The sequence below is a fragment of the Thunnus maccoyii genome, chromosome 5 (assembly GCF_910596095.1).
Source record: "Thunnus maccoyii chromosome 5, fThuMac1.1, whole genome shotgun sequence".
In the NCBI taxonomy this organism is placed as follows: Eukaryota; Metazoa; Chordata; class Actinopteri; order Scombriformes; family Scombridae; genus Thunnus; species Thunnus maccoyii.
This window is the reverse complement of record NC_056537.1, coordinates 16,218,460-16,242,049: the sequence shown is the minus strand read 5'-3', so window position 1 is coordinate 16,242,049 and position 23,590 is coordinate 16,218,460. Positions and strand designations below refer to the sequence as shown.

Here is a 23,590-nt window from a genome sequence, read left to right as displayed (position 1 = left end):
ACAAAAGAGAAAAAAATCTGAGAAGCTATTCCTGAGATTGTCGGAGCTGGAATATGTTTATGAGCAAGATAAATAAGAAATTGCTGCGTTTGAACGCGCTGATCTGATCGACACAAAGGAACCTTCTTTGTCTTCATTTTCTCTTCAGTCCAATTCAGTTCATCTTCGCTTAACACAACAGAACAACACACAGATGGATTTGGACACAGAATGGATTATTACACAATATAAACGACTGAAAAAAGAGAAAACTTTAGTTTCAGTTTTATTTTTCACAGTAATTAGAAGGAAAATTCGGGGGTTCATATTTTCACTTAAAAATCGGCATTTTCAATGTAAATGCAAAAACAAAAGATGTAAGTTGGTGAATATCAGAAACCAGAGAAGAGTTTAGACAACAACACGAAGAAGCTGATAGCAGCAAGTGTTGCTACAAATAAAACAGGAAATACAAACAGCTTCATTTGTCTGGTAGTTCCTATTCCACAGGTTATTATTAATTACACAAAACGTGTACAATTGAAGAAAAAAAAAGAAAATTTATTACCCAGCCTATGAAAACAGCTCATTCTGTAAATTCATAAATAGTCAAATGTTCTACATATAAATAGCCTCTTTAAAAGGATGCTTAGTGGATTTTACATCCATGTGTTTAGCTTGGATAACTTAAAATTTGCATTATCTGAACTATATGAAAATAACAACATATTGGGAAACATATGTGATTAACTTATAGGTTGAAACAACGCAAACGAGTCATATCCCAAAATAAGCACATAAATGTGTTGAGAATGACACATGATGAGTGTGGTCAGATGGGAGATCAGTGCCACACAAGCTCTCCCACCAGACTGGAGATTGTGGCGCCTCACACATAAACAACCAGCGGAACACGAAGGGCACAAAGTGGACGCACAACCTCCAGACAAACAGGAGAGGCTTGGTGAATATCTCTACATGAGGCACTGAGCTATAAGTGCACTTATTTCACCAAACGCAGACACATCTATAGAAGGGTTGGACAAATGATATATGACTATATAATTTGCCCAAAATCAAAAGACACTTTGCAGCCAATCCTTCATCAGGGTCATGTTCATGTTCTGTTGCTGGCAGCGGCCTCTGCCTCCTTGGTTGCTGCCTCCTTTTTGCTCCCCTCCTTGGTGCTGCGGTTCAGGCTTCCATTCAGAAAGCTCTCTGTGGTCTGATGCTGGAAGTGCTTCCTTGTACCCACCAGGGACGGGTTGTTGACCAGGGTGTAGAGGAGCTGCCAGTGCCCGCGGGCTCTCTTGGCACTGGACACTTTGTGCTGTTTCTTCTCCTGCTGGACCAGCTGGATCCCTGAGGACATACAGACATCATGATAGCACCGGTACTGTATGTCTGCTCTGATGAGGGACACTACATACACAAGTCCTATATAATCATGAGAATAGATAACCTTTTTTTTCAAATCTAAACTAGACCGGGAGAAGAATAACATTTTAAGGCCACCCAGGACCAGCTAGATACTACAGAAAGAGTAATAATAGAAACCAATCATATTCTAATCCTGTAAGCATGGTGGGAGCATATTGGGCTTGTCATTAAAACACTGAAAGCTAAAGCCCCTTGGGCTACATGAATATGAAACAGGCAATTAGCGTAGCTCATCTGTGTTATCAGCTCCTCGAGAACTAATCTTTGTATGACAATAGATTATTCCTGATAATGTATTGTTCTCTGGATGCAAACGAGCAACATGTCCAACGAACAATTGTAATTTGTCTCAGCTATGACTAGACACCAGACAGAGTCGGATTCCACCACAACTGATGAGCCCTGATGCATTTTCCTGCTTATTGCTCACTGCATTGTTTGTCCTGCTGTCACCACAAGTAGATGACTTCCACTCATCTCCTGTTTGAGTCAGTGCCATCACTGCAGGACAAAAGCTAGCCTTAAAGTAGATATTCACATTTTTTAAATAAAAGCTACAGTGTAAATATCAAAGTAGAGCATATGCATCAGATTCATTTCTATTCATTAAATTATACATATAATGGTAACCTATTAAACTGCATTGTCTTTAGTGATAGAGGCTGAGGCCTCAGGCGACTGTGGGCACGCCATAATGACAACTGATTAGTTTATGACAGATGTGATTGAGACCAGCACCAGGACTGTAAATTATTCCACAGTGAGACTCAATTTGTGTGACATATTAAATTAGAGCTGCTAAGCTTTCATTTCTCCTGCGCGTGCAAGACAGTGTTATGATCTGATTATGTGTGACAGTGACCTGCTGCTGAATTTTAAACCTCTCCGGAGAAATCAAAGATGCCACACTGCTTTTATTGTTGAGTGTGGACATTGAATGCACAGAATATGTTTTGCAGTATAGTGTGTGTGAACTGAATCATCTGTGAACGATTCAGCTCACAATCTATGATGTGGACTGAGTTTTGAGCTACAAACCCTCTTCAGCATCCCGTGACCTCTGTGCAGCATTGCTCTCCTGGCCCACAGACTGCAGCAGCATCCCACAGAAGGCCTTCATCACGGGGTGAGACTGGCTCACCTCAATCTTCAGATAATGAGCATAGCAGCGGTAGGCTGCAGACAGACACAGGAGGGGGGATCACTCTGACTGGGCAAAAGCAATAAACACGTAGGACTGCACCCCATGTTGGCTTTGAGGCAATCACACATAATGGCCGTACAATCACACGTTTTTTTTTGTTTTTTTTTAACCACCTGCTTTTCCTGACAACAGATGTCTTAAATCTGCAGCCATTTCAGAGATTGGTGTGTAATTAGAGTCTCTTGCACCGCACAGAATACAGATATCATATGAGCTGCCCTGAGCCTAGCAGGGTAAAGTGGGTACGGTACGCATTTCTGGCCTCTAAGTGGGATCACTAAATGCATTTGCTCATAGAAAATTGCTTCTATTTAAACCTTCACAGTGATGAATGAAAAAAAAAAACACAGTGACATCTACCAAGGTAAAAACATGCAGTTAATACCAATGAATATGTTAACATTGTGTGTCTGAGACTAAACAAAAAGATTTCACATGAAAGAAAGTAGGGAAATGTGAATATATGGGTGCACTGAAGTCTAAAACATTCAATTCTCTGGCAATGCCTTGTTGTATTTTTTTTTTGTGAACACATATGTAACGGATCCAGAACAATCACGATACAATATATTTATTATATTCAAATATATACTGTATATTTCTTATGCAGATGACAATAAACTGATGCAAAGTGGCTCACCTGGATCAAATGCCTCCACATTTCGGTTAAGGAGACTGATATCTAAGCGTCCCATGTGGACAATATTGAACAGGGCTGTGATGATCATGCGCCAGACAGCCAGTAGCACCCCAATCAGAACATTGACTGGAAACAGCAGGTATGTCAGCAGGAACAGATTACCCCTGTAAAACAGGTTAGAATGAATGTAACATACAAGGCTATGCTGCAATTATCTGGCAGTAAAATACATACAGGCACATTATAAATATACAGTGGGGTCCAAAAGTCATCACTATATATATATAGCAATAAATACAAAGTCCACAATGAATCACCTGTTGTTTAGGTCTCGTGTGCCTGCTGTTTTTTTGATGAAACAAAACCTGGCGGTAATATGTTGAATCAACACAGCCAAGAGAATCATCAGCCAGAAAGGCCTGAAAGGACAGAATCAACAATCAAATATCTCCAGTAGCATTATGAAAAAGATAGAAGGTACAAAAATACATATTTTTTGTGTTATCCTGTGGTTTCTGATGGTCTCTCTCAAAAAGTCAAAACATTAAAATCAACCAAAACACATGACAAGAGTGATGGGATTACACCTTAGTCATAAAGTCCCATGTGGACAGAGATTAATGAGTGAGAGGTGTGACGATGCTCACCACATGCTCCACAGGATCTGAAAGAGAATCAGATTCTGTCCGTGCAGGACGGGCATGATAATGAGGAAGACAGCGATCAGGAGACAGAGGAAGAACACCATGGTCTGGATGATCATGCCTGCAGGGGAGAGATCAGAGCTTCAGGGCTTTGCTGCTTACATCCTGTCCAGCATTCAACACACTGCACACCCACTCTTCTCTCATATCACAGTTCTAATGAGGCCTCAAGAACATAACTTCAAAAGTATCCTTTCATGAACCACATATAAAACCGTGACACATCTTTTATTCTAGCTGAGTCAATCGGTTGCTGAGTCAAAATGCATTTTGATACATAAAAGGCTTGTGCAAAGATATGAATATGACATGAAATGATAAAAATTGAATGGCGGGCTAAGTGAGGATCTTTTCAATCTGTCATTACTGTTTGGCCCTTACAATATGTATGATCTAATGTGCAAACATATCCCTCTATTTAGAAATTGTAATTGTATTTAATTGTACAAAACAAACCGTGATGACGAATAACATTAAAGGCTTAGCAGCATTTGTATGTTAGCAAGACAAATGTATAGCGAAAAACATTATATAAAAAGTCAAAATTGTTCTAATATGCAGTATTTTACTATACCAATGCAGATGTGAGCTGCCGTGAAGCTGGTGTATCCCATCCAGCAGACCAGTGCTGGCCGGGAAGCCCTGATCCTTCTCTGGCAGTTGTAAACATTATAGATATCTCCTCTGTACAGTCCCTTCAGGTTTGACCTACAGAAAAAAATCAAAACAAAAAAAAAAACAATCAAGAAAATGCAGCTTTATGCAAACTGATTCAACAAATTAAATAGCAAATTGAAGAGGTAAATTTGAATAGGATACAACCGAAATGCAATTCCATAATTGACTCAGAAACCCATTTTTTTTAATATGACATAATTTATGGTAATAGCACAGTATTTAATTTCTTATCTTAATAGCCATTTTCAATTCTAGCAGCAGTTAACACAGATTGAATGCTTTTCTGTCTGTCTGGATGATTACTGCTCTATTATGTTATAATAATTCCTGTGTGAACCATTACACTATAATGAAGGAACCAGAATGCAAAGCATGCTCACGGTTCTTGGAAAACTTGGGATGAGAATAAAAATTAAAATAGAAGAAAAGAGTTATTTTGCACTTTCGTTCTCCAACCTACCGATGCAGAACCATGGACCGCATGAGCATTACCAGGTTGACCAAGCCTGACAGGGTCATCGCTGAAATATAGCACACTGCAAGAAAAAAAGAGCACGACATTCAGATTTTTCACTATAGGAGGATCTCATTCATTGACAATTAGCAAATTATGATATTGTTTTCTGCATATTAACACACAAAGCTACTGCAGCTTGTACTTGGAGGTGTTTATAAAAATATGTGCAACAAGCTGTTACTGTGTACCAAAGTAAATACATGTACATTTTACATCTCTCATATCACTAAATGGCTGCTTCTGCTTTCTGGGTTTCACTCACCTTCTACACACCACATGTAGTAAACCACTATTCTGACCACTTCATGTTTGTCTGGAGACAACATAATCTTGAAGCCAGCTAAAAGATTGGCGACGTCTTCATCGACTCCCAAGCGGGCAGTCTGGAGAGACGGCACCACTGCCAAGATGATTAGCAGCCCCACCTAAACGAACAAATACATACATGTATTCAATACCGGAAACACTATTACCCCAGCATGGCAATACAATAACTTATAGAGATGTGGAATCAAAACTAGCTTGCACTGTATTTGGATCATCCACTGCTGATAATTAACTTACAGGTGAACACAGTGTAGCTCTTAAAATCTACTGAGTTCCTGGTGATACAATAGCATAAAATGTAACCTGTTGGGATCTTATTGGGCCAAGGTCAGAGGCTAAAACAGAGGTGCACATATTACATATAGTATGTAATCACTACGTCATGATGTATTCTTCTCTATTTCAAACGATAACCATATGTTACAAAGTCTAATAGTAAATAAGGTTAAGTTACCTGATACAACGTTATAAATGACACCACACCAGATATAGCCAACTTCAGTGGAAATCGGAAAGCTGTTTAAAAAAAAGTAAAGTATTATAATACTTACACACTTCAGGGCATTAAAAGACATATGTAGAACAAGACCAAAGTGGCGTATTTACCTTCCTCTGGTGTGTAAATGTATGACTTCACAGCATCAATTATTCTTTGAGGCAGCTTGGGTGTCTCTGTGCTAGAAGTGCTGAGGTGACAGGTAAAGAACAGAGTTATAACTTTAAACCCTGACATTTGACATCATACTTCTCTGAATTTGAAAGATTGAGATGAACAATTCTACAGACAACAGCATTTTTGCTATCGTCCTTGAATACATCAAATTAAATGAAATGTGTTTCTTTCTAGGTATAGTCAAATGCTCTCTAAAAAAGGAAGGAAGAAAGGAAATGCATTATTTCCTGGTGCTTATTCACCATGATAACCTCTGCGTGATTTGTTAATATTGACAGCATGAGGAAATATTTACAATCATTTGGCCAGCAGATGTATGATTTAGCTGTTTACAAAAGTGATCACTGTAGGAGAATTTTTCTTTACTCAGCATTCAGGATTCAGTGTTCAGGACAATTCAACAGGGCAGCAGTTTCTGCTAGATAGTCTCCCTGCTATATTTTATTGTAATGGATATTCTTTGCACATCCTTTTCCTCTGATAAAAGTTCATTTTTCGGTTAGAATGGAGAGACAAAGGAAGGTGGATGTGTTTTTGCGCTGTCTCAGTCAGTCCTGTGAATATATCTGTCAGTAACAGTGGATACATTCAAGGTCGGGAAACTTCAACACCCACTGATGGGATTGTACAAACAACCTCTTCCTGTAAATAAGCATTTGTCACTGAAATCTGCACATGACATGAACTGATGTAAAACACCATATGAAAATTCCACATTGCAAAACTACAAAGGACTGAGCAGAAGTTCAGTTGATTACAGACTGACACTCTCACCTGATTTTGGTGGGCTTCTTGAGGATTTTCTTCACATAGTCTTTATAGTAGCTGCTGCTTAGATCCTAATAGAAAACAGAACAGCAACCATGTAAGAAGCCAAATGACAAGAGTAGATAGTGAATAGGCTAAGATAGTGTAGCAAAGATGAGTGAACTCATTTGATTTTTGGCATCACAAATGCTTCAGTCGGGCCTTAACATTGCAAACCACTGTGGAGCATAAGGTGCGATTTAAAAGAACAGCTCACAAACTAAGCCTCCTTACAATAAGGTTACGTATCTGTACAGACTTGTGGTGTCAAGCACGTTCCTGTCGGGTGCAGGAGGGGGGGATGAGTCAAACTCAAGGCAATCTCCTCACCCCAGCTTTGTCACACCCATGCTGAGATTAGAATCAAATAAACGCAGCATTGTGTCTCCTCGGTGAAAAAACAACGCAACCTTTTCATAATCTGATCAAGAACATAACGTAAACCAATTACATCAAATCTACTTAAAATGATTAGGCCACTGGCGTGCTGCATTGGCCTTCACATTTTCCTTCAGCTGAACACTGTATGAACACAATAAGCCTCTTGATTAGTGGGTGGCTTATAAAGGTTCCTCATGTGCACAGATTCAGAAGAAATGTGCGTCTTAGTGAGACTTTTTTTGTTTTTGAATAGTTCAGGCTTACGTGAACATGGACTACTTATCAACACAGGCACTTATATATCCAGTTGGTTATGTAAGCAGGCCAAATAATTAGTGCCATAAGAGCTATACAATCAACCTGAGATACACATGCCAGAGGAACTGCTGTCAGATCCAAACTTACCTCAGTAGCATTGTTCTTTTCAGTTCCCTTTAAGCCCTTGAAAAGGAGAAGGGGATACTGGAAACTGAGGAATGCCAGGCAAGCTATCTGGGGCAGACTGGAGAAAAGGGAGTAGTGTTTGTGTATCTGCAAAGAAATAAAAGAAGAGTTTACATCACCTAGCAACTTGTTATTAGAGTTTGGTATTGGCACACTAAGAATACATCTTGAATCTACTTTGTATTGACACAAAAAGAGGACAAAAATAGTTTTGTGTGTTGCAGTAGGAGTCTGCAGATTGGCTAAGTGGGATCCCTGCTATAACACAAAAATGGGAGACCTCCACAGTCCAAATAAGGGAGAGAAAATGCTATTTTCTTTTTAAAAACATATTTTGAATATTATTTTACATCAAATACTGGGATGTAATAGTGTGATTTTCATTTTGTTTCCATTCTTACAAAGAAAGACTAAATATAATATTTGGTGTGTTTGTGTGATTAAGTTCAGTCTTGCAGATCAGTTCAATACTCCCTGCAGGGTTTAGTGTGTGCCAACTCATAGTGGGATAAACAGACATGCAATGTCACTCTTAAAAACAAAAGACGACCATTACACAATCTACTATAAAGCCTGGATGTGTCTCTTTTACTGACACACTAAAGTGATTAACTGTGACAAAGCTTCTTGATTAAGACCAACAGACAGTGGAACTAATTGTTTTGAGTCGAAGCCTATCATCGCACAGAAAACCCAAACAATGTGGATGAGGCACAAAATCTGGGATTGGGTAAGGTTTAATGCTTCAGCCATGTGGCCATGAATCCAGTTTCAAAGCCTGATATTCATCTTTTCAAATCACATCTCTTACATATACTACAGACAAACTTTGTTTGGTAACAAAAGGGTTTTCAGACCAGAACAAAACAGCTTTATCTTTGAAATAATCCTTAAAACTCAGACAGATGACAGCCTGCAAAGAAAGTGACACTTAAAAATCCTGGCACCATTTAGACCATGGATTAGCATCTCTTATAAATGAACTGGAACACATTGTAGTATTGAAAGTGATCTGTGCGTACCAGAGGTGTTTTGGGGCAGTCAATTTTTTGCCAGACGAGAACGCCAAAGTGCGTCCATGACAAGAGGCTACCAAGTACATAGCCAACTTTGTTATGTAAGGTACCGCATGCCAGGAGAGGGTAGTATAGCGCGGGGTAGTAGAAGACTCCCAGAATCACCCAGTTCTCTGCAAATGCAACAAATACAGTGTAAAGACCAAGAACATCAAAAGGAAGATTTACTGAACCATATGATACAAGATTGTTACTTTGACAATTAATCAGCTTCACTTACACACTAAAGACAACTTTTCCTCCCTAAAAACCTGGTGAAACTATGAGAGATTTAAGATCACACAGTGCTAAACAGCCACTATACAGTATTTCATACTCTGCTGAACCGTGTACTGTTTGGGGATTGTGTAAAGTAGCAGGGGACCGACTCCTTACAGTCAATTCTTATGTAATTTCATTTCAGAAAAAAAAGCTTCTTGTTAAGCTTACCATCCAATTCCTTAGTAGAAAATAACACAGACACATGGAAATAAAATAATCCAATTACATAACACAGATATAACAAAAATACTGTTTATGTGCATACATCTATCTGTGTTTTGTGTATGACCCTGTCCCTGTCTAATCTCACAACAGAACCTTCCTTTTATCAACTTAAGATAAAAGCTGAAATACAACCTAAAGTAAAAAGAAACATCAAAATGTGGTTATAGAAGATTTACAGTCTGTGTAAAAGTGCAGACAGACTGATGTTAGTGCAGGGAGAACAAAGACGGCCTCCTCACGTTTGTTCTCGGAGACTGTCGTGAAGGGGAGGGGGTTTGGTGATATGACGAGGCCAAATAGTTTGCACAAGAGGACTCCAAACACAGCCACTGCCAGGCCCTTGTGCTGTGTATGATCCAGGAAGTTGACCGGACTGTGAAATCAAGCAGCAGGTATTTAGAGTCCACATGTTACCAGCCTCACATTTGGCTGAAATGGTTATTGAGCAGAAATGATCACACTTACCACCATATTGGTGTTTTAGTCCATTAACTACCAGCTGTTTGTAATTAACATTACTATTAACTAAAAGCATATCCCACATTTTTAGTTTGGTTTTCTACCTTCCAGGCTGCGCTTAGATTCCATTCATGTATCAGTATGATATGGAAATCAACTTGCAGATACTTGAAAATTGCTTGAGATAGGGAAATCAATCAGAGCGAATACTCAGGCAGCTTTAATTTTTTGACAGTTTTTTGACCTCTATAAATTCTGGGAAGGTTCACTGACCATTTAAGCTCTTTTTCAATCAGCGCCCGGCTCCAGAAACACACATTTACACACACTTTTATCTGCTTCACTGAGGCAGATTTGGGGGTTAATTGCCTTGCTCAAGGGTACATCAGCCAGTCAAGGGAACCAACCAGCAAAAACCCATTTTGTCTATCCTTAAGGTCTAACAAATCTGTTCAATACAATTTCTTCCGCATACAACATTTGCAAAGCAAATTTATGATCATTTTGAATCTGAAACCTGTATCTTTACATCATTTTTAACTTGCTAGCAGTCTCCTTCTACCCTGCCTTTTCCTGTGTTTTTTGGTGCACTGCCGCAAACTGTAGATCAGTGAAGTAGTGTGAAACCTCATGCAAAGTTTGGGCGTGCACCAGAATAAACTAAACAGGAACTCTGCGTAGCGCTACTAGTCATCAAAAACTCCACAGGGTATCTTTAATGTGGCATTATAATTCGGTTGCTAGCAGGCATTGCTTTCAAATCTTTTGCTCACTGGTGTGTTCAAGTGCTTTTGGGAAACTGAAACTGTGAAACTTTGAGTTGAGACATCAGCCACCAAAAAGTTGCCTTTTTAAAGTAAAAAACCACAAAATTGACACCGTCCTCATCCATGTGACCTTATTGTTAATGGTCTAACAATTTAGCATGTAAATGAAATGCTCAGCTGCCTCTCATACTGACTGTTCATTGTAATGGATTTTCCTATCTCAGCCACAGTTTTGCATGTTGATCTTTGTTCCATGCTCAGATGAATGGAAGCCAATTACTGACTGGCAGACAGGAAATCAAGAAATAAATCTTTGGAGAATGGTTAATAGTAATATAAACTATATGCAATTTAGGGTTAAGACATGCAAAACAACCAATGTGATGATTTAACCATGGTGTTTTCTGACATTCAAGAAAATATAAAATAAAATAGAGCCTCACCTGAATAAACCTGGGATCCCTTTCTGTCTGTTGCCCACCTTTGTGCGTCTGGCTAAGATTGCTAGGATCAGCATGACAACAAGCTAGAGGAGGAGATACATCAGTTAGCGTTATATGCCGTGCAGCATGCTGTGCTGGGGGTTAAGGCCTCATTTTGCTTCAGACTAAAAATGAGGGGAGTTGATGCCATGAAAGGCCAAAACCCTGTGTCTCATTAGTGCTCCCCATGGATGTGGCCGAATGAATTGTCATCAGTCAGGATCACTGACCAGTGAGAGTTCAGCGACCTGTCATGACCTGTAACACATTTAGGAAACACAAGGCTGGGAAGAATGCCTTGTTCTAAATTGGGCCAGTATAGACCGACCACCAAAAGCATCCAGACCCAGTAATATCACTATATAACATAGAAAATTTCCAAACTCAAATTTTATCTGAAACAGTTAGCAGAATGATAAAGATGGTGAACATTACTGGTGCACATATTCGCTGTGTACTAAGTGATTTGACATTGAGCCCGAGGGTCAGTTTGTGCAGCAATATATTTTCTTCACTCAATTAAACAGTCATTTTGCATTTCTATTACTTCATTTGCATCTAGAAAGAAGTCAGAGTGCGCAGAACTCCCTTGTCTAAATGAGATATTTTTTGTAATATTTCATAAACTTTCATAATTCCCCATCCAGAAGACATACTAATAGGCAATTGTGGAATTCATGTGACAGATGTTTTAATATTTAAGTAAATGCAGCATTTAATGAGAAGCAAAATCTCATAGTGTGATGAAAACCACATCTGGATCTGCATCAAAACCTTATCATTTGTGTCTTGGACCAGGACTTAACCTTCCACCAAAGTCCATCAAAACATGCTCTCAAGTGTTTGAGATATCCTGTTAACAAAACATACAGTAACTTCCTTGGTGGAGATTATTAGATAGAGCTGCCTTTGACAGCCAAACCCTGCATAACTTTATCAAGGGAAAGAAAACCGTGAAATCTCAATGCCGCACATCATAAAATGTTCTTCATGTCTGACAACAAATTGTGATATCATACACCAAAACCATGAATGATAGGACAGTGTAATGTGACTCACAGATATTGCAGTGATGCATATATGGTAGAGCCTGTCATCAGCAGTGGGGTCACATGGAGGAATTATTCTAAAAAAAGAACAAAGCATTCACACATGAGCAAAACAATCAATGTGAGACTTATAACTCAGGGCTTTGAGTGGGTGAGCAGACCTGCACCTCACTAAACCCTTCACACGTCACTGTCAGGACCATTTGTGGCTGGAAACTTTGTGAAATCCCGTAACAGAGATTTGCATTTAAACGGATTGGTATCAGCGTGACTCAGGAAACAACAAATGCCTATGTTCACGTTCCTGTACACTGGAAGAGCAGGAATGCCTGGTCATGAGGTAGTAATTACAACTCTGATATTCAGAGAAGGCCTCATACATGAACTATTCTTAATCTTTAAAAAAAACAAGAGCATATAGAGGTGGCAGCTTCCAGGAAGGATGTTTTGACATTTCTTACAAGTCAGTCTCTTACCTGTCCAAACAGTGTGTGAATTTGTTACTCAGAGAGCAGACTCTTCCACCAGAGCACTTGTGAATTTAAGGCAATGTCAAAATTCACACTTCTACAGTCAGAGCTGGCTGATGAGGAGGCACAGCAGGACATTTGACTGTTTACAAAAGCAGAAAAAATAGCAGCAGACCAGCTAGCTAAAATGCTATTGAGCTACATTAGTGGCCACATAAAAGCTTTTCAGACCACAACTCACCACAGTCCTTTAATTTATTTGACAGCCAGATGGTGTATTAGCTAAATATGTTGACTGGGGATAAATTACACTTGTTCCATAATATTTCTGTCATGTTGTTCATCTAAAGGCATTATTAAATATAAATATTTTTTCTATTAGTCCCTCTGTGCCAATGGAAACATGGGTACATTTTTTAAATGGAGATGCAAACTGGACTTCAGAGAACATCCCAAAACGAACTTACTAGAAATACATCATGCACCCTGTTGCATTGTGGGATGGCCCAGGAGCAAAGAGTATTGTTGTAAGACTGTAAGGTATTCTGACATTGGTTCATTACCTGCCAAACATCCAACCTTGCATGGTGGCACATTTTATTTTGGGTTGTGTGCACTTTAAATTTGTTCATTCTTTGTCTTTGTTCTCATACTGTAGGTTCAATGGGCAAAACACACCAGCTCCCCGAGCAACCTGCATTCTTAAAACATGAAAATGATACAGCCTCTACTATAATATGACATGTGAACTGAATAAAAACAAGACCACACATTGACAGTGGCTCTGAAGAAGTGTGCCAAGTGTCACTTAATATCTCTGCGAGAGCTGTATCTCACTGCAAAATTGTTCAGACTTACAAAAGTTGGAACATCTACTAATACACATTAAACTATAGACATATGTTTTTATGGTGGTGATTTTTAGACAAACAATAAAATCATACAAAATTAATATAAGTGGATGACATTTAGGACAAGAAGCAGAACCTAAAAAAGTCAGAAAGATGATAATAAAGTACTTACTCAGCTTCAATTTTGGATGGCACAGGGCCGAGGTCTGGGTACTCATAGTCCAGTAGAGCATCCTTATCCATTGTGCTGTCTCTTTTTCAAACAGATCCAAAGTCTGAACTTGAGTAGCTGGAGAAGTTTTAACCACAGTGTCGAGAGACCCCTTTTACTCAAGAGGAAAAAGTCTCCCAAGTTGTAGTTCAGCAAGATGGACTCTGTTGCTGCTGCAGTGGCGTCCTTGTTTCCTTGTGTTTGGTCTTCTCTCACTCACACTCTGTTACCCTCCCTCACAGCTTGTATTCAGGTGCCCCGGTCCCACCGTGGAGCTGAGAGTAATGTGACAGATCCTGGCTGCAGCGTGCTGCCTCCACCCTGCAAGGGCCCTATTTCAGCTGAGGGTTACCACCACACTGGGAGCCTGGAGAGAGAGCGAGAGGGGGGCAGTGTGTGAAAGGAGGGAAAAATGTGGAGATCTGGGCAGCCAATGTGGAAGGCCACCTGCGGCTTACTGGGATTACATCTACTTTTGGAGTTGTGTTATTGGACCTGTTGCTGGTGGTTGAAGGGGTCAGGTGTGCAGTTTTATAAAACTCCAGCTAGGACTGTGTGGGTAGCTGGGAGCGATGAGGCATTCCTATCAGAGTGAAGTTCCACATTGATAACAGGGAAATTCTCCGGTTGTTCCCTTCAGTCATGGTTCAGTTAAACTTGTGAAAGGTTACCAGCTATATGAGTCCTTGTTGATGGCCAGTGCAACAACGTGAAATCACATGAAACAGGATGAAACTACACCTTACTTCACTACATAACTCTGCACCTACAGCTTGATAAGGATCAAGGAAGAGTTCATTCAACCCAGTACTTTGTCTTCAGCAGATAAATTAAGATAAGGTTTTCCAAGGGCATGTTCATGTGAAAATAGTTTTATAAACTAGATACTTGTATCTTTACTCTGCCATGCTGGTGTCAAGTTAGTACAAGTTAGTACGCTGTTTCAAAGAAATTCTTAGAAAAACAACATTGATCAGAAAAGGAGACAACAGGTAATTTCCAAATAGTAATAAAAATCATCCTGTAAACTATTCATAAAGATCGCACAACTATAATGAGAAAAGGAAGATTCTATATTTTCACCAGAGCACATGATACTTGAATGAAATGGATTCAACAATAGGTTCAGTCACACTGCCCAGAGGAAAGTAATTTAATCTAAGCTTTCAGAGTGTTCTACATGTTCCTATGCTTCTTGTATCTTCTTTGTCAGCTCACGAGACACAAATATTGTCCAATAATAAATTTCATGGACTAAATATTTTATGAGTCTAAATTATATTTTTGTTTCTCTTATTTCACTGTTAAACAATGTTAGTGCCAAAACGTTTAGACGATTAACTGATTAGTCGATGGACAGAAAACGAATCTCAGACTATTTTATAATCAGATTGATGTATAACCCCAATAATTGTTAGTTGCAACTCTGAAGATCATAATATAAGTTTATTTATATGTCTTATATAATATATAACAGGCTCATTCAACAACAAGCAAAACACTTACGTCACACTAGATTATGGGGTTTATCATCTCTATGTCATAGCTTTAACTATCAAAGATTTGTTTTTTGTCCTTTTAGCATCCTGCTTCTCCTGTTCTTCTCTTTATCTCAGTCTCTATTGTTGCTCTTCAGTTCTCTGGAGGGGGTTAGAAATGTCAAAACAGGACTATGAGTTATCTCCTAGGTGACGGAAAAGCCAGATTTAAGCAGCAGCTTTTTCTATTTCTTTCGCTTTCAATTAATGCCTACAACAACAGTATTAAGAGAGGAAAAATGATCACAAAGAGCCTCCGACTTAAGTGAAATGCAAGCATGTGAGTGCTACCAAGACTGAGGTCAAGGGTCATGGCAACACCTTAGCTCCAATTATTTTCTTTCTGCAACAAGTAGAATAAAGTGACAATAAATGCACTTGTCTACATTTAACTGCACCACTGCAACACAACACAAAACAAAAGATTGAACATGTCTTGTGGAATATGTCTGCAGAAATCTGTTCCTGCATTCAGCTGCAGCTGGCTGAGACTAAGTCAGTTTTGCAACACTGCCTCCATGTCAGCATACACTCATTATGCCGGGATTACAGTCACACAACTTGATAAAGCAACAAAATTTCCCTCTTAACACTCCTGAGAAAACGGGGTTTCTCAAGCATAGTAAGCCACCAAATCAAATGTGCTCCAAAGAAAAGACAGCCCCACCAAATAAAGGGGTCACTGAACAAAGAATGCTTTGAACAGTTATAATTACATCACAGAGAAGCACTTTGATTGAGCCAGACAGTTCACTTGTATCAGGTTTAGGAGGTCGGCCCAAAAGATATTTTTGTAGGAAATATATCAAGTATAAGCCTCATAAAAACAAACATAATTTAATTACTGATGGACCTCATACACCAATTTAATCTTTAACCATCCAAACAGCAACATCAACAGTGACCAGTCAAGCATCCATAATTAATTAAACTTGAACAGACTTAGTAAACATTTACCTCAAGTCCTTAAAAAAAACCCAAAATACAAAGATAATACATGAATTAAAAATGTTTTTATCTCCACCTCATAATTTGCTACACTACCTTGAAAAGTTCATGGCTGGCAACAATTCCAACACAGATCAATCACCCCTTTACCATTAATGCTGCTAAAAGACTTTCCATTTGAGGAGGATGCTTTTCATAACTCTTCATAATGATTTTCATATCAATAAAATCACCACTCAGGGACTCTGAGGAGCCCAAAGGTTTCCATGCTGTAACCATTAAACTGCTTCAGCAATTCAGGAGAAATTAAGCCTCCCTATTAGACTTTTAGGTAGTCATTCTCTAGATGACTAACTTAAATGACGCTTTATTTCATATTTTGCACAGTTTACAGGCGGCAGCAGTGAAGCACAGGTATTCTATTGTTGTCCTGCTTCCTACAGCTGAGCATGCTTGACTCATTTTCCGTGGACAGCAGCAGCCAGACGGGCTTCTCTAGATCCGGTTTCTCACAGACATCACGTACAAATTTCATGCCTTTGAAGTTGAGCTTGATCTTCCCACTAACAAAGAGACTTTCAGCCTGAGAGCCACAACAGGTAACTTTGTAAGTTAGTCACCTGTGCTGGACCCTCTGCAACATGAGTGTACATTATTCAACCATGCACCTCTCAAGGGTAACATTAATCATGAACAGTCAAATGTCGCGACAGAAATTTGCTTTGTTGTGATTGCACCCTATATCAGCTACGTTGGCTAATACGTTTTATAAACATTGAGATGCTAAGCTACTTACTGACCGCCTGCAGGTGTGCTGCAGCGCCAGGTAGGCGTGGAAAATCAATTAATTGTCAAAGCAGGACTACTGGCAGCAATTACAAATTTGATCAATATGTACTTTAAATAAGACACATTGTACGCGCTACCTGACCGCATCTGACACTTAAACTTTCCAAAAACATAAACATCCTAGCCTACAAAATGCACAGTAGGCCTAATTCAGTTTGACATCATGATCTTACCTTGTTGTTATCTTGTGCTGTCTTTCTCTTGGTTTGGGGAACTTTAAGTCTTCATCACTTTATACACCCACTTTGAAGCGGTTCAATAATTGCACAAACAAAAAAAAGCAATCTCAAGGGCAACTTTCCTTTTTTTTCTGGACACCTCATGCAGTGTCTGACGGGGACTTTGAACTGTCTCTATCTAACTGTGGCAGGGACATCATAAAACTTGCTGCTGTATGCAAACTGAGAAAAATTTGTTGTGAAACATAGAGCTGACTAATGTGGTCAAGTTCAAGTCAAGACCCTGACATTTTATTCATGAAATTAAATGCAAAACAATTCTGTACTTAGTGGTTTTATTTTCTTAAAGCTTTTATCCCAAGGTATAAATTTGATGTATTTTAGTGGTAACATTAAACCAGAATTACTCTCATGTATATTCAATGACCTTGTTACCTGTTGGGTTTTCTGCTCCGTTGACATTTCAGGGTGGAGAGGGAATTATTCCTGCCATATCTGAATCAACATAACAGTTACTGTATATTGTGACACATCTAATTTTTCCAAATTTACAACAGATGTGTCACAATGTGGAGGAGTCCCATTAAGATGGATGAGAGGGCGGATGACATTAAGTTTGAGGAAGTAAACATGAAGTTCAACCGACTGGGACATCCCTTTCTGATAATCAGAATTAGCAGATAATAATCTGCTGGATGAATCAGGCAGAGTGATACCTGGTGAGAGAGACATCCTTACTGATACCATCGTGCAGACCAATATAGTTAAGGTTCACACCTTCACAAAAAAAAAAAAAAAAGCTTATAGTGTACATCAGTCTTAAATGTGGAAAAATCTGGTCATGCATTAGTCTGTTTCTGTTGTGGTGAGGTTCTTGAACAAGAACAATGATGTTTGCCTAGAGGTAGAGCCACTGCTTTTGAGAGAACAAGGAGGAACAAAACTGTCGAGAGACTTAATACAGTAGAATTATGGCCTTGCTGCGGTTGTGAGACTTTTTGTGGCTGCGTTGTGTGCAACTCAACAATGGTAACTCCCTTTTTGTGGAGGAGAGTTCATGATGACTCCTAAGAGAGATGAGTTAGGCTCCCACAAGTACCTACTGACAAAACCTGAGATGTACTATCTAACTTACTCAGGAGTTTTACTAATTATGGAGCACTTTAGTGGCCCAAATCCCATCCCCTCAAAGCCAGCGCCACATAAAACTGGAACAACTTAGCTCCTTCCACCAGAGTTAGTCTTGTATGGTTTTGGTGTCAGTAGATTGGGATTGTGTGCACAAAGAAGTGCACAAATGCAGTTAAACCACGAATCAACTGTCTTTGACTCGTCAGTAACAGTAGATCAGCTCCAAAGAGAAAGTCACCAAATCTAATTGCAGACCTCACAAATTAGATTCTGGCCTTTATAGAGACCTGCTCATGTTCATAGGAATACAATTAATTGTGTTTTAGGGTGGATTTTACCTTGAGGGCCTATGCAGCTTCTTAATGTATGTTTGACTTCAATAATTATGTTTTTAATTATTCTCTTGTCTAGCTTCCTGCCACTGTCACTGAAGGGCGAATCTCAAGCGTATGTTTTTTATGCATCCTAAAGAGTCAAGACTTACTCCTCCACACAGCAGGCAAAGATGACCGTCTTATGACCTTTCCATAAAAGAAAGTAAGTGCATACTCCTCTTTCCCAATTTCCCAGTAACTCAGTCTATTTTGTTAAAACTGAACATAACTCCACATGAACTCCAAGACCTGACGACATAAGGTAACGCATACCATCATAATTATTAACTAGCTGACTCCAGTTGTTCTTTTGAAAAACATGTGACTGAATGAGTGACCTGATCTCACAGCTGTCTTTTATAAAGAAACACAAGTCTTACAATTTCTACCTGTCATATCATTAAATTAGATTCTGTTGTAGACATTATTTTAATTGAACTTTTGTTAGTGATTGCACTGAAGTTAATTCGATACTTTGGATATTTTCACCAGACTAGTTTTGATTTAAGATGCCTCAGATGAATAAAACAGCTCAACTGTATCTGCCTTGAAATTCTGAATTGGTTATTCTTTTATTCTTTATTTTGTGCTCCATGAATATTACTGTAACATCCCATTTCTAGCAACGTCAGTTCAAATAGAGTAATATTGAGAAATATTGCCTATATAATATTGCCGATATTAAATTATGCCACCTGAAGGCCTCCTGGGTGCTGGGGCTAATTACTGGGGATATTTTTCTTCAGCTCAGTCTGCTGCACTGAGCTCTGTCATAATCAATGAGCCTTGTAACACTCAATTAGAACATAATTGGATTTGTGTGTGTTCGAGGTGGAAAAACATGTACATTTGAGCAGACATGAAAGAACTGCTTATCTCTGTTGACAGCTGTAATGAAGCTGAATTGGGTCGGCCAATTGTAAATTTCAGAAAAATTCAGTATAAGCATAACATCCCCCCTCACCTCCTGCTCTACCCCCAGATGCCTCATTCACATTTGGCTTGATTAAAAACAGCTTGGATTTACATTCATATGTTCAGTTAATAATTTACACTTGGGCACATAGCCTTAACTAAATAATAACGATAATGTTTACACTGGTGTGTGCAGTCTGGTTGAGGTTAAATAATACGACCATAAGAGTTGATTGACACAGTTAGCAATAAATGCACAATCATGCTGTTGTTTTAAAGTGTAACTGACATTTTAATTCTCCTCAGTTTTTGTTTAGGGAAATGTAATGATACTGTGCAGTTATATTGTGCAGGACAGAGGATAAAACAGTCTTTGGACGTATTTGTAGAAACAGCATCAAGTCTAGGTGTTTCCCTTGGTGACAGTTGACTGACATCTGAGAACTGGTATTGCTAGAAGACAAACTGTAAACTTCTTACTCAGGAATACAAGACATAACTTCCCTCCCTTTTTAACAAGCTAACATATTATTGGTTTCTTTGTAGGCCTTAGTAATTTTGGAGGTCCCGTCTTGCTATTAAGTTTGTATTCCACTCAGAAACTGGAAGCTAGAAAGCTAAGCTAGCTAGTTTACACTCGGAAAGTGAAAACCATAGACTGTAAAAAATAATTTAAAAAAAACAAAACTAGTTAGCCTAGCTTGCTAATATAAGTGCTGACTCATGCTCAATGTTAGTTTTCATCCATGTTATTTCTGCACCTGCTGAGTCATTGGCAGTCCCACATTATAGATAGGAAAGGGGTCTGAGTAGCTCTTTCCAGTTGTGATGATGGTAAATAACCCCGCTGTTCAAACTTATAGCAGCAGGCAGTCCCATAAGCACTCTGTAACTTACCCCATGATTCAAATCACAACAAGGAGTAATTAACATACAGAGTAATGTGAGCTACTGTAGGAAGTGTTCAAATCATAGATGGGACTAAGCAACATCTAGTTAATTATGTCCAACTAAAGAGATATAACAGACTATTGTCAGCCTATATTCAGTGCAGCCTTTTTTTCCTTGCTTTGTTCTGAAGACGATATTATGGCCTATTTTTAGTGTCACCCACAAAGATATCGAACTAATCAAATTATCACCAACATCACCAAATAAAAAACTTTACACCCACAAGGAAACATTCATGTAGGGGAGCTATTGTGGCAGAAAAATAGATAAAAATGTCTTCTTTTTGGTCATTAATTTGACAAAATAAGTACACAAGTCAAAACAAAACCCAATGATATGTATACTGATTTCTTAACAAAAATAATTGATTCCAGTTGGATTTTAACAAAGGTCATTAGTGAGATTTAATATTGTTTGAAAGGCTGATCTTGAACACTTTCCGGATCTGAAATGGATTTTAATAATCTACTTTTGTGGTAGCTGAGCTGCCCTGTTGTGTTTTGACATTTAAGGTTGATTGGCCCCAAACGGCCACCAGGAAAAAAAAAATCAATTTCCGTCATACAGGTCAGTTCTGTTCTGATGTATCACTGTTATTGTGGTAGGCCTAGAGTTAGAGATTTATTTCCCTGTTTATGAGCACTGAGAATGAGATGTTATATCTAAGGAGACTGTGACAAGTACAAATCTTCCTGATAGTTATTAAAGTGGTCATGATCACTCTGCAGCAGACATGCCGGTGTGCGGCGCTCAGTCTGTCACGTTCCTGCTGTGAATGCCTGACAGGCGCTCTGAATTTATGGCGACGAGACAGGGTCGTGTCTGAGCTGGTGTTTAATAATCCTCTTTATATAACTGTTTGGAGAACACCTTGGCAAACACACCGCACATACTCAAGAATGTGATTTGATTTTCACGACCTGTTTATCTTAAATGACAGTTTACACTCAGTTTTACTGAAGAAACACTTTCCAGACATCATAGCTACAACACTCTGCCTTGCCAGTTTATTAGGTACTTTATGCAAGATAATGTCCCTGCCGTGTGTGTAAGTGGAGGTGGACAAAATAATAGAAAATCATTTTAATATAATGCACTGCAAGTAAATTATCAATAAATCAACACTTCTCTTACACAAGGTGAAGAAGAACTGGACATTTTAAGCTTCACAAAGGTAGGATTTATTGCTGTTGTATTAGATTGCATTAGATTGTGCAGGTGTACCTAATAAACTGGAAACACAGTGTATGTTGTGTTGGAGGGAACTAACACAGTGAGACGAAAATGGTGAAACAGAGTTTGAAATGCAAACAGAGAAGAGATTCACTGTTATTGATATCGGATGTTTATTGCTCTTTTAGATGGTAGGTGTGTGTGTGTTTTGATATCTGTTTTAGTTGGGGTGTTACACGTGTCAGTGTGATAGATGATGTCCTTGCCGTGGCCTCTATTCTGTCATTGTGTGCGTGTGTTGTGCTGTGAATTATTGGTTTGTTGTTGAATTTCGGATGTTACAGTCTTATCTTATGACCTATAAAACTGGAGAGTAGAAAGTGCAATTATATTGATGTTGTCATGACCTTTAATTGTTTTCCTGGAATCAAGAGCATGCTTTGCTTTGTTTGTTTTATTGTGTATTTTGCTATTTAAGAATGATGTAGGGACAAGGCCAGTCAGCTTGCTTTTATACTTGACCTTTATATCAGGAAAACACAACAAAATGTCTCTTATAGGAAGAAGACAATGAATAGTGCTGTCATCAGTTTGCACCAAAATGATGCACACACACAAAATTCATCCCAGAAGACGTGCTATGAATATGGATTTCCCCGTCAAAGCAACATGTCCTGTGTGAGTCTGATGGGGGATTTGCATTTCTCACATCTCAGACCTTTTAATTATGAAATGAATTCTCAACCCAGCATGCCTAACATGCTATCAAAATGAGAGATTTGCCAAAACGTCCCAAAAGTGCTAATTGAGGGCAGCAAATACTGATTACTTTTGTTGATTTGGTAATCTGAACACATAGCATTGTGTGTGTGTGTGTGTGTGTGTGTGTGTGTGTGTGTGTGTGTGTGTGTGTGTGTGTGTTATGCCTCAGCCTAAATTCAGTAAAGCTTCTGCCTGGGTCTGACATAATACTTTTTATACTGTGTGCAGTATGAACTGGAAACCATTCAACCTTTATTTCAGTATGCTGGTTTCTCTGATCACAACTGTGTCAGAAAGCAGAATTATTGCTCATAATATTGCATGAGAAAATGCTAACAATAGAGGTTTTGTAACTGTTGAGCCAAAGCTAAAATGACTTCCACAGTGTTTGTAAATGCAGTATCTGGTTATTGCCTTGCAGCAGAGCATCATTCATGTTAAAGGGCAGGGAGAGTTTGACCAGCTTTCATAGAGAGAGGACATCTCCCGGTCCGTAAGCGTTAGATTTTTCCTGATGAATAATGTATTCATAGTCTGAAGCTGCAGACGTGTCTCACTGTGTGTTCAGAGATGCTTGACTTTCACACATCTCTGCTGGAATGAGGCTGAATCAAGAGCTTGTCTCGGTTATCAACAGCTGTGCGGAATATCCTGCATTGCACAAAAGGGAAGAGAAAGAACATTCCTGTTGTGTTAGGATATTTCTCAGCCTTCATGCTTGCTCAAGAGACTTTATAATGGTGACTGCATGAACACTCATTTATTGGCTCACACAGGTGGAACTCTGGCTGGTTGCTAGTTTTAGGTTTTCTAAGTGTGTTTTTTTATGTCATATTTATTATTGATAGCATGAATTTAAGTTGAGGTGACAAGTAAATGGTAAATGGACTGCATTTATATAGCACCTTTCTAGTCTTCCGACCACTCAAAGCGCTTTACACTACATGCCAACCTTTCACCCTTTCATACACACATTTATAACACTGATGGCAGAGGCAGCCATGCAAGGTGCCAACCTGCTAATCATGAGGAGTTTGTAATCATTCACACACACACACACACGCCAATGGCACAGCCTTCAGGAGCAATCGGGGTTCAGTATCTTGCCCAAGGACACTTTGATAT

General features: G+C 38.9%; 2 protein-coding genes across 11 annotated transcripts in view; one reads left to right on the top strand and one right to left on the bottom strand.

Annotated features, from left to right (window-relative positions):
• Positions 1-268: 268 nt before the first annotated feature.
• stra6 (signaling receptor and transporter of retinol STRA6) lies at positions 269-17,322 on the bottom strand. Of its 6 annotated transcripts, none has more exons than XM_042411057.1 (18): positions 17,154-17,322; positions 13,607-14,012; positions 12,124-12,190; positions 11,026-11,108; positions 9,596-9,729; positions 8,817-8,983; positions 7,756-7,881; positions 6,937-7,001; positions 6,096-6,175; positions 5,944-6,005; positions 5,425-5,587; positions 5,106-5,181; positions 4,542-4,675; positions 3,911-4,028; positions 3,581-3,682; positions 3,264-3,427; positions 2,458-2,595; positions 269-1,341 (listed from the first exon to the last, which is right to left on the bottom strand). In XM_042411057.1, the coding sequence occupies exons 2-18, from the start codon at positions 13,675-13,677 to the stop codon at positions 1,097-1,099; spliced, it is 1,995 nt and encodes a 664-aa protein (XP_042266991.1). In that variant the 5' UTR covers positions 13,678-14,012; positions 17,154-17,322; the 3' UTR covers positions 269-1,096. The 6 variants fall into 6 exon arrangements, with proteins under 6 accessions (XP_042266991.1, XP_042266993.1, XP_042266992.1 ...); XM_042411059.1 differs by lacking the exon at positions 17,154-17,322 and adding an exon at positions 16,932-16,976; XM_042411058.1 differs by lacking the exon at positions 17,154-17,322 and adding an exon at positions 16,928-16,972.
• Positions 16,445-23,590, top strand: part of ccdc33 (coiled-coil domain containing 33) — a 45,671-nt gene continuing 38,525 nt past the window's right edge. For 4 of the 5 annotated variants that reach the window (XM_042411070.1, XM_042411069.1, XM_042411067.1 and 1 more), the window contains exons 1-2: positions 16,445-16,730; positions 18,702-18,827. The gene's annotated coding sequence lies outside the window, so the exon portion shown is untranslated. Of the gene's footprint in view, positions 16,739-17,716; positions 17,879-18,701; positions 18,828-23,590 lie in introns of all 5 variants that reach the window. The other variant, XM_042411068.1, reaches the window with a different exon arrangement.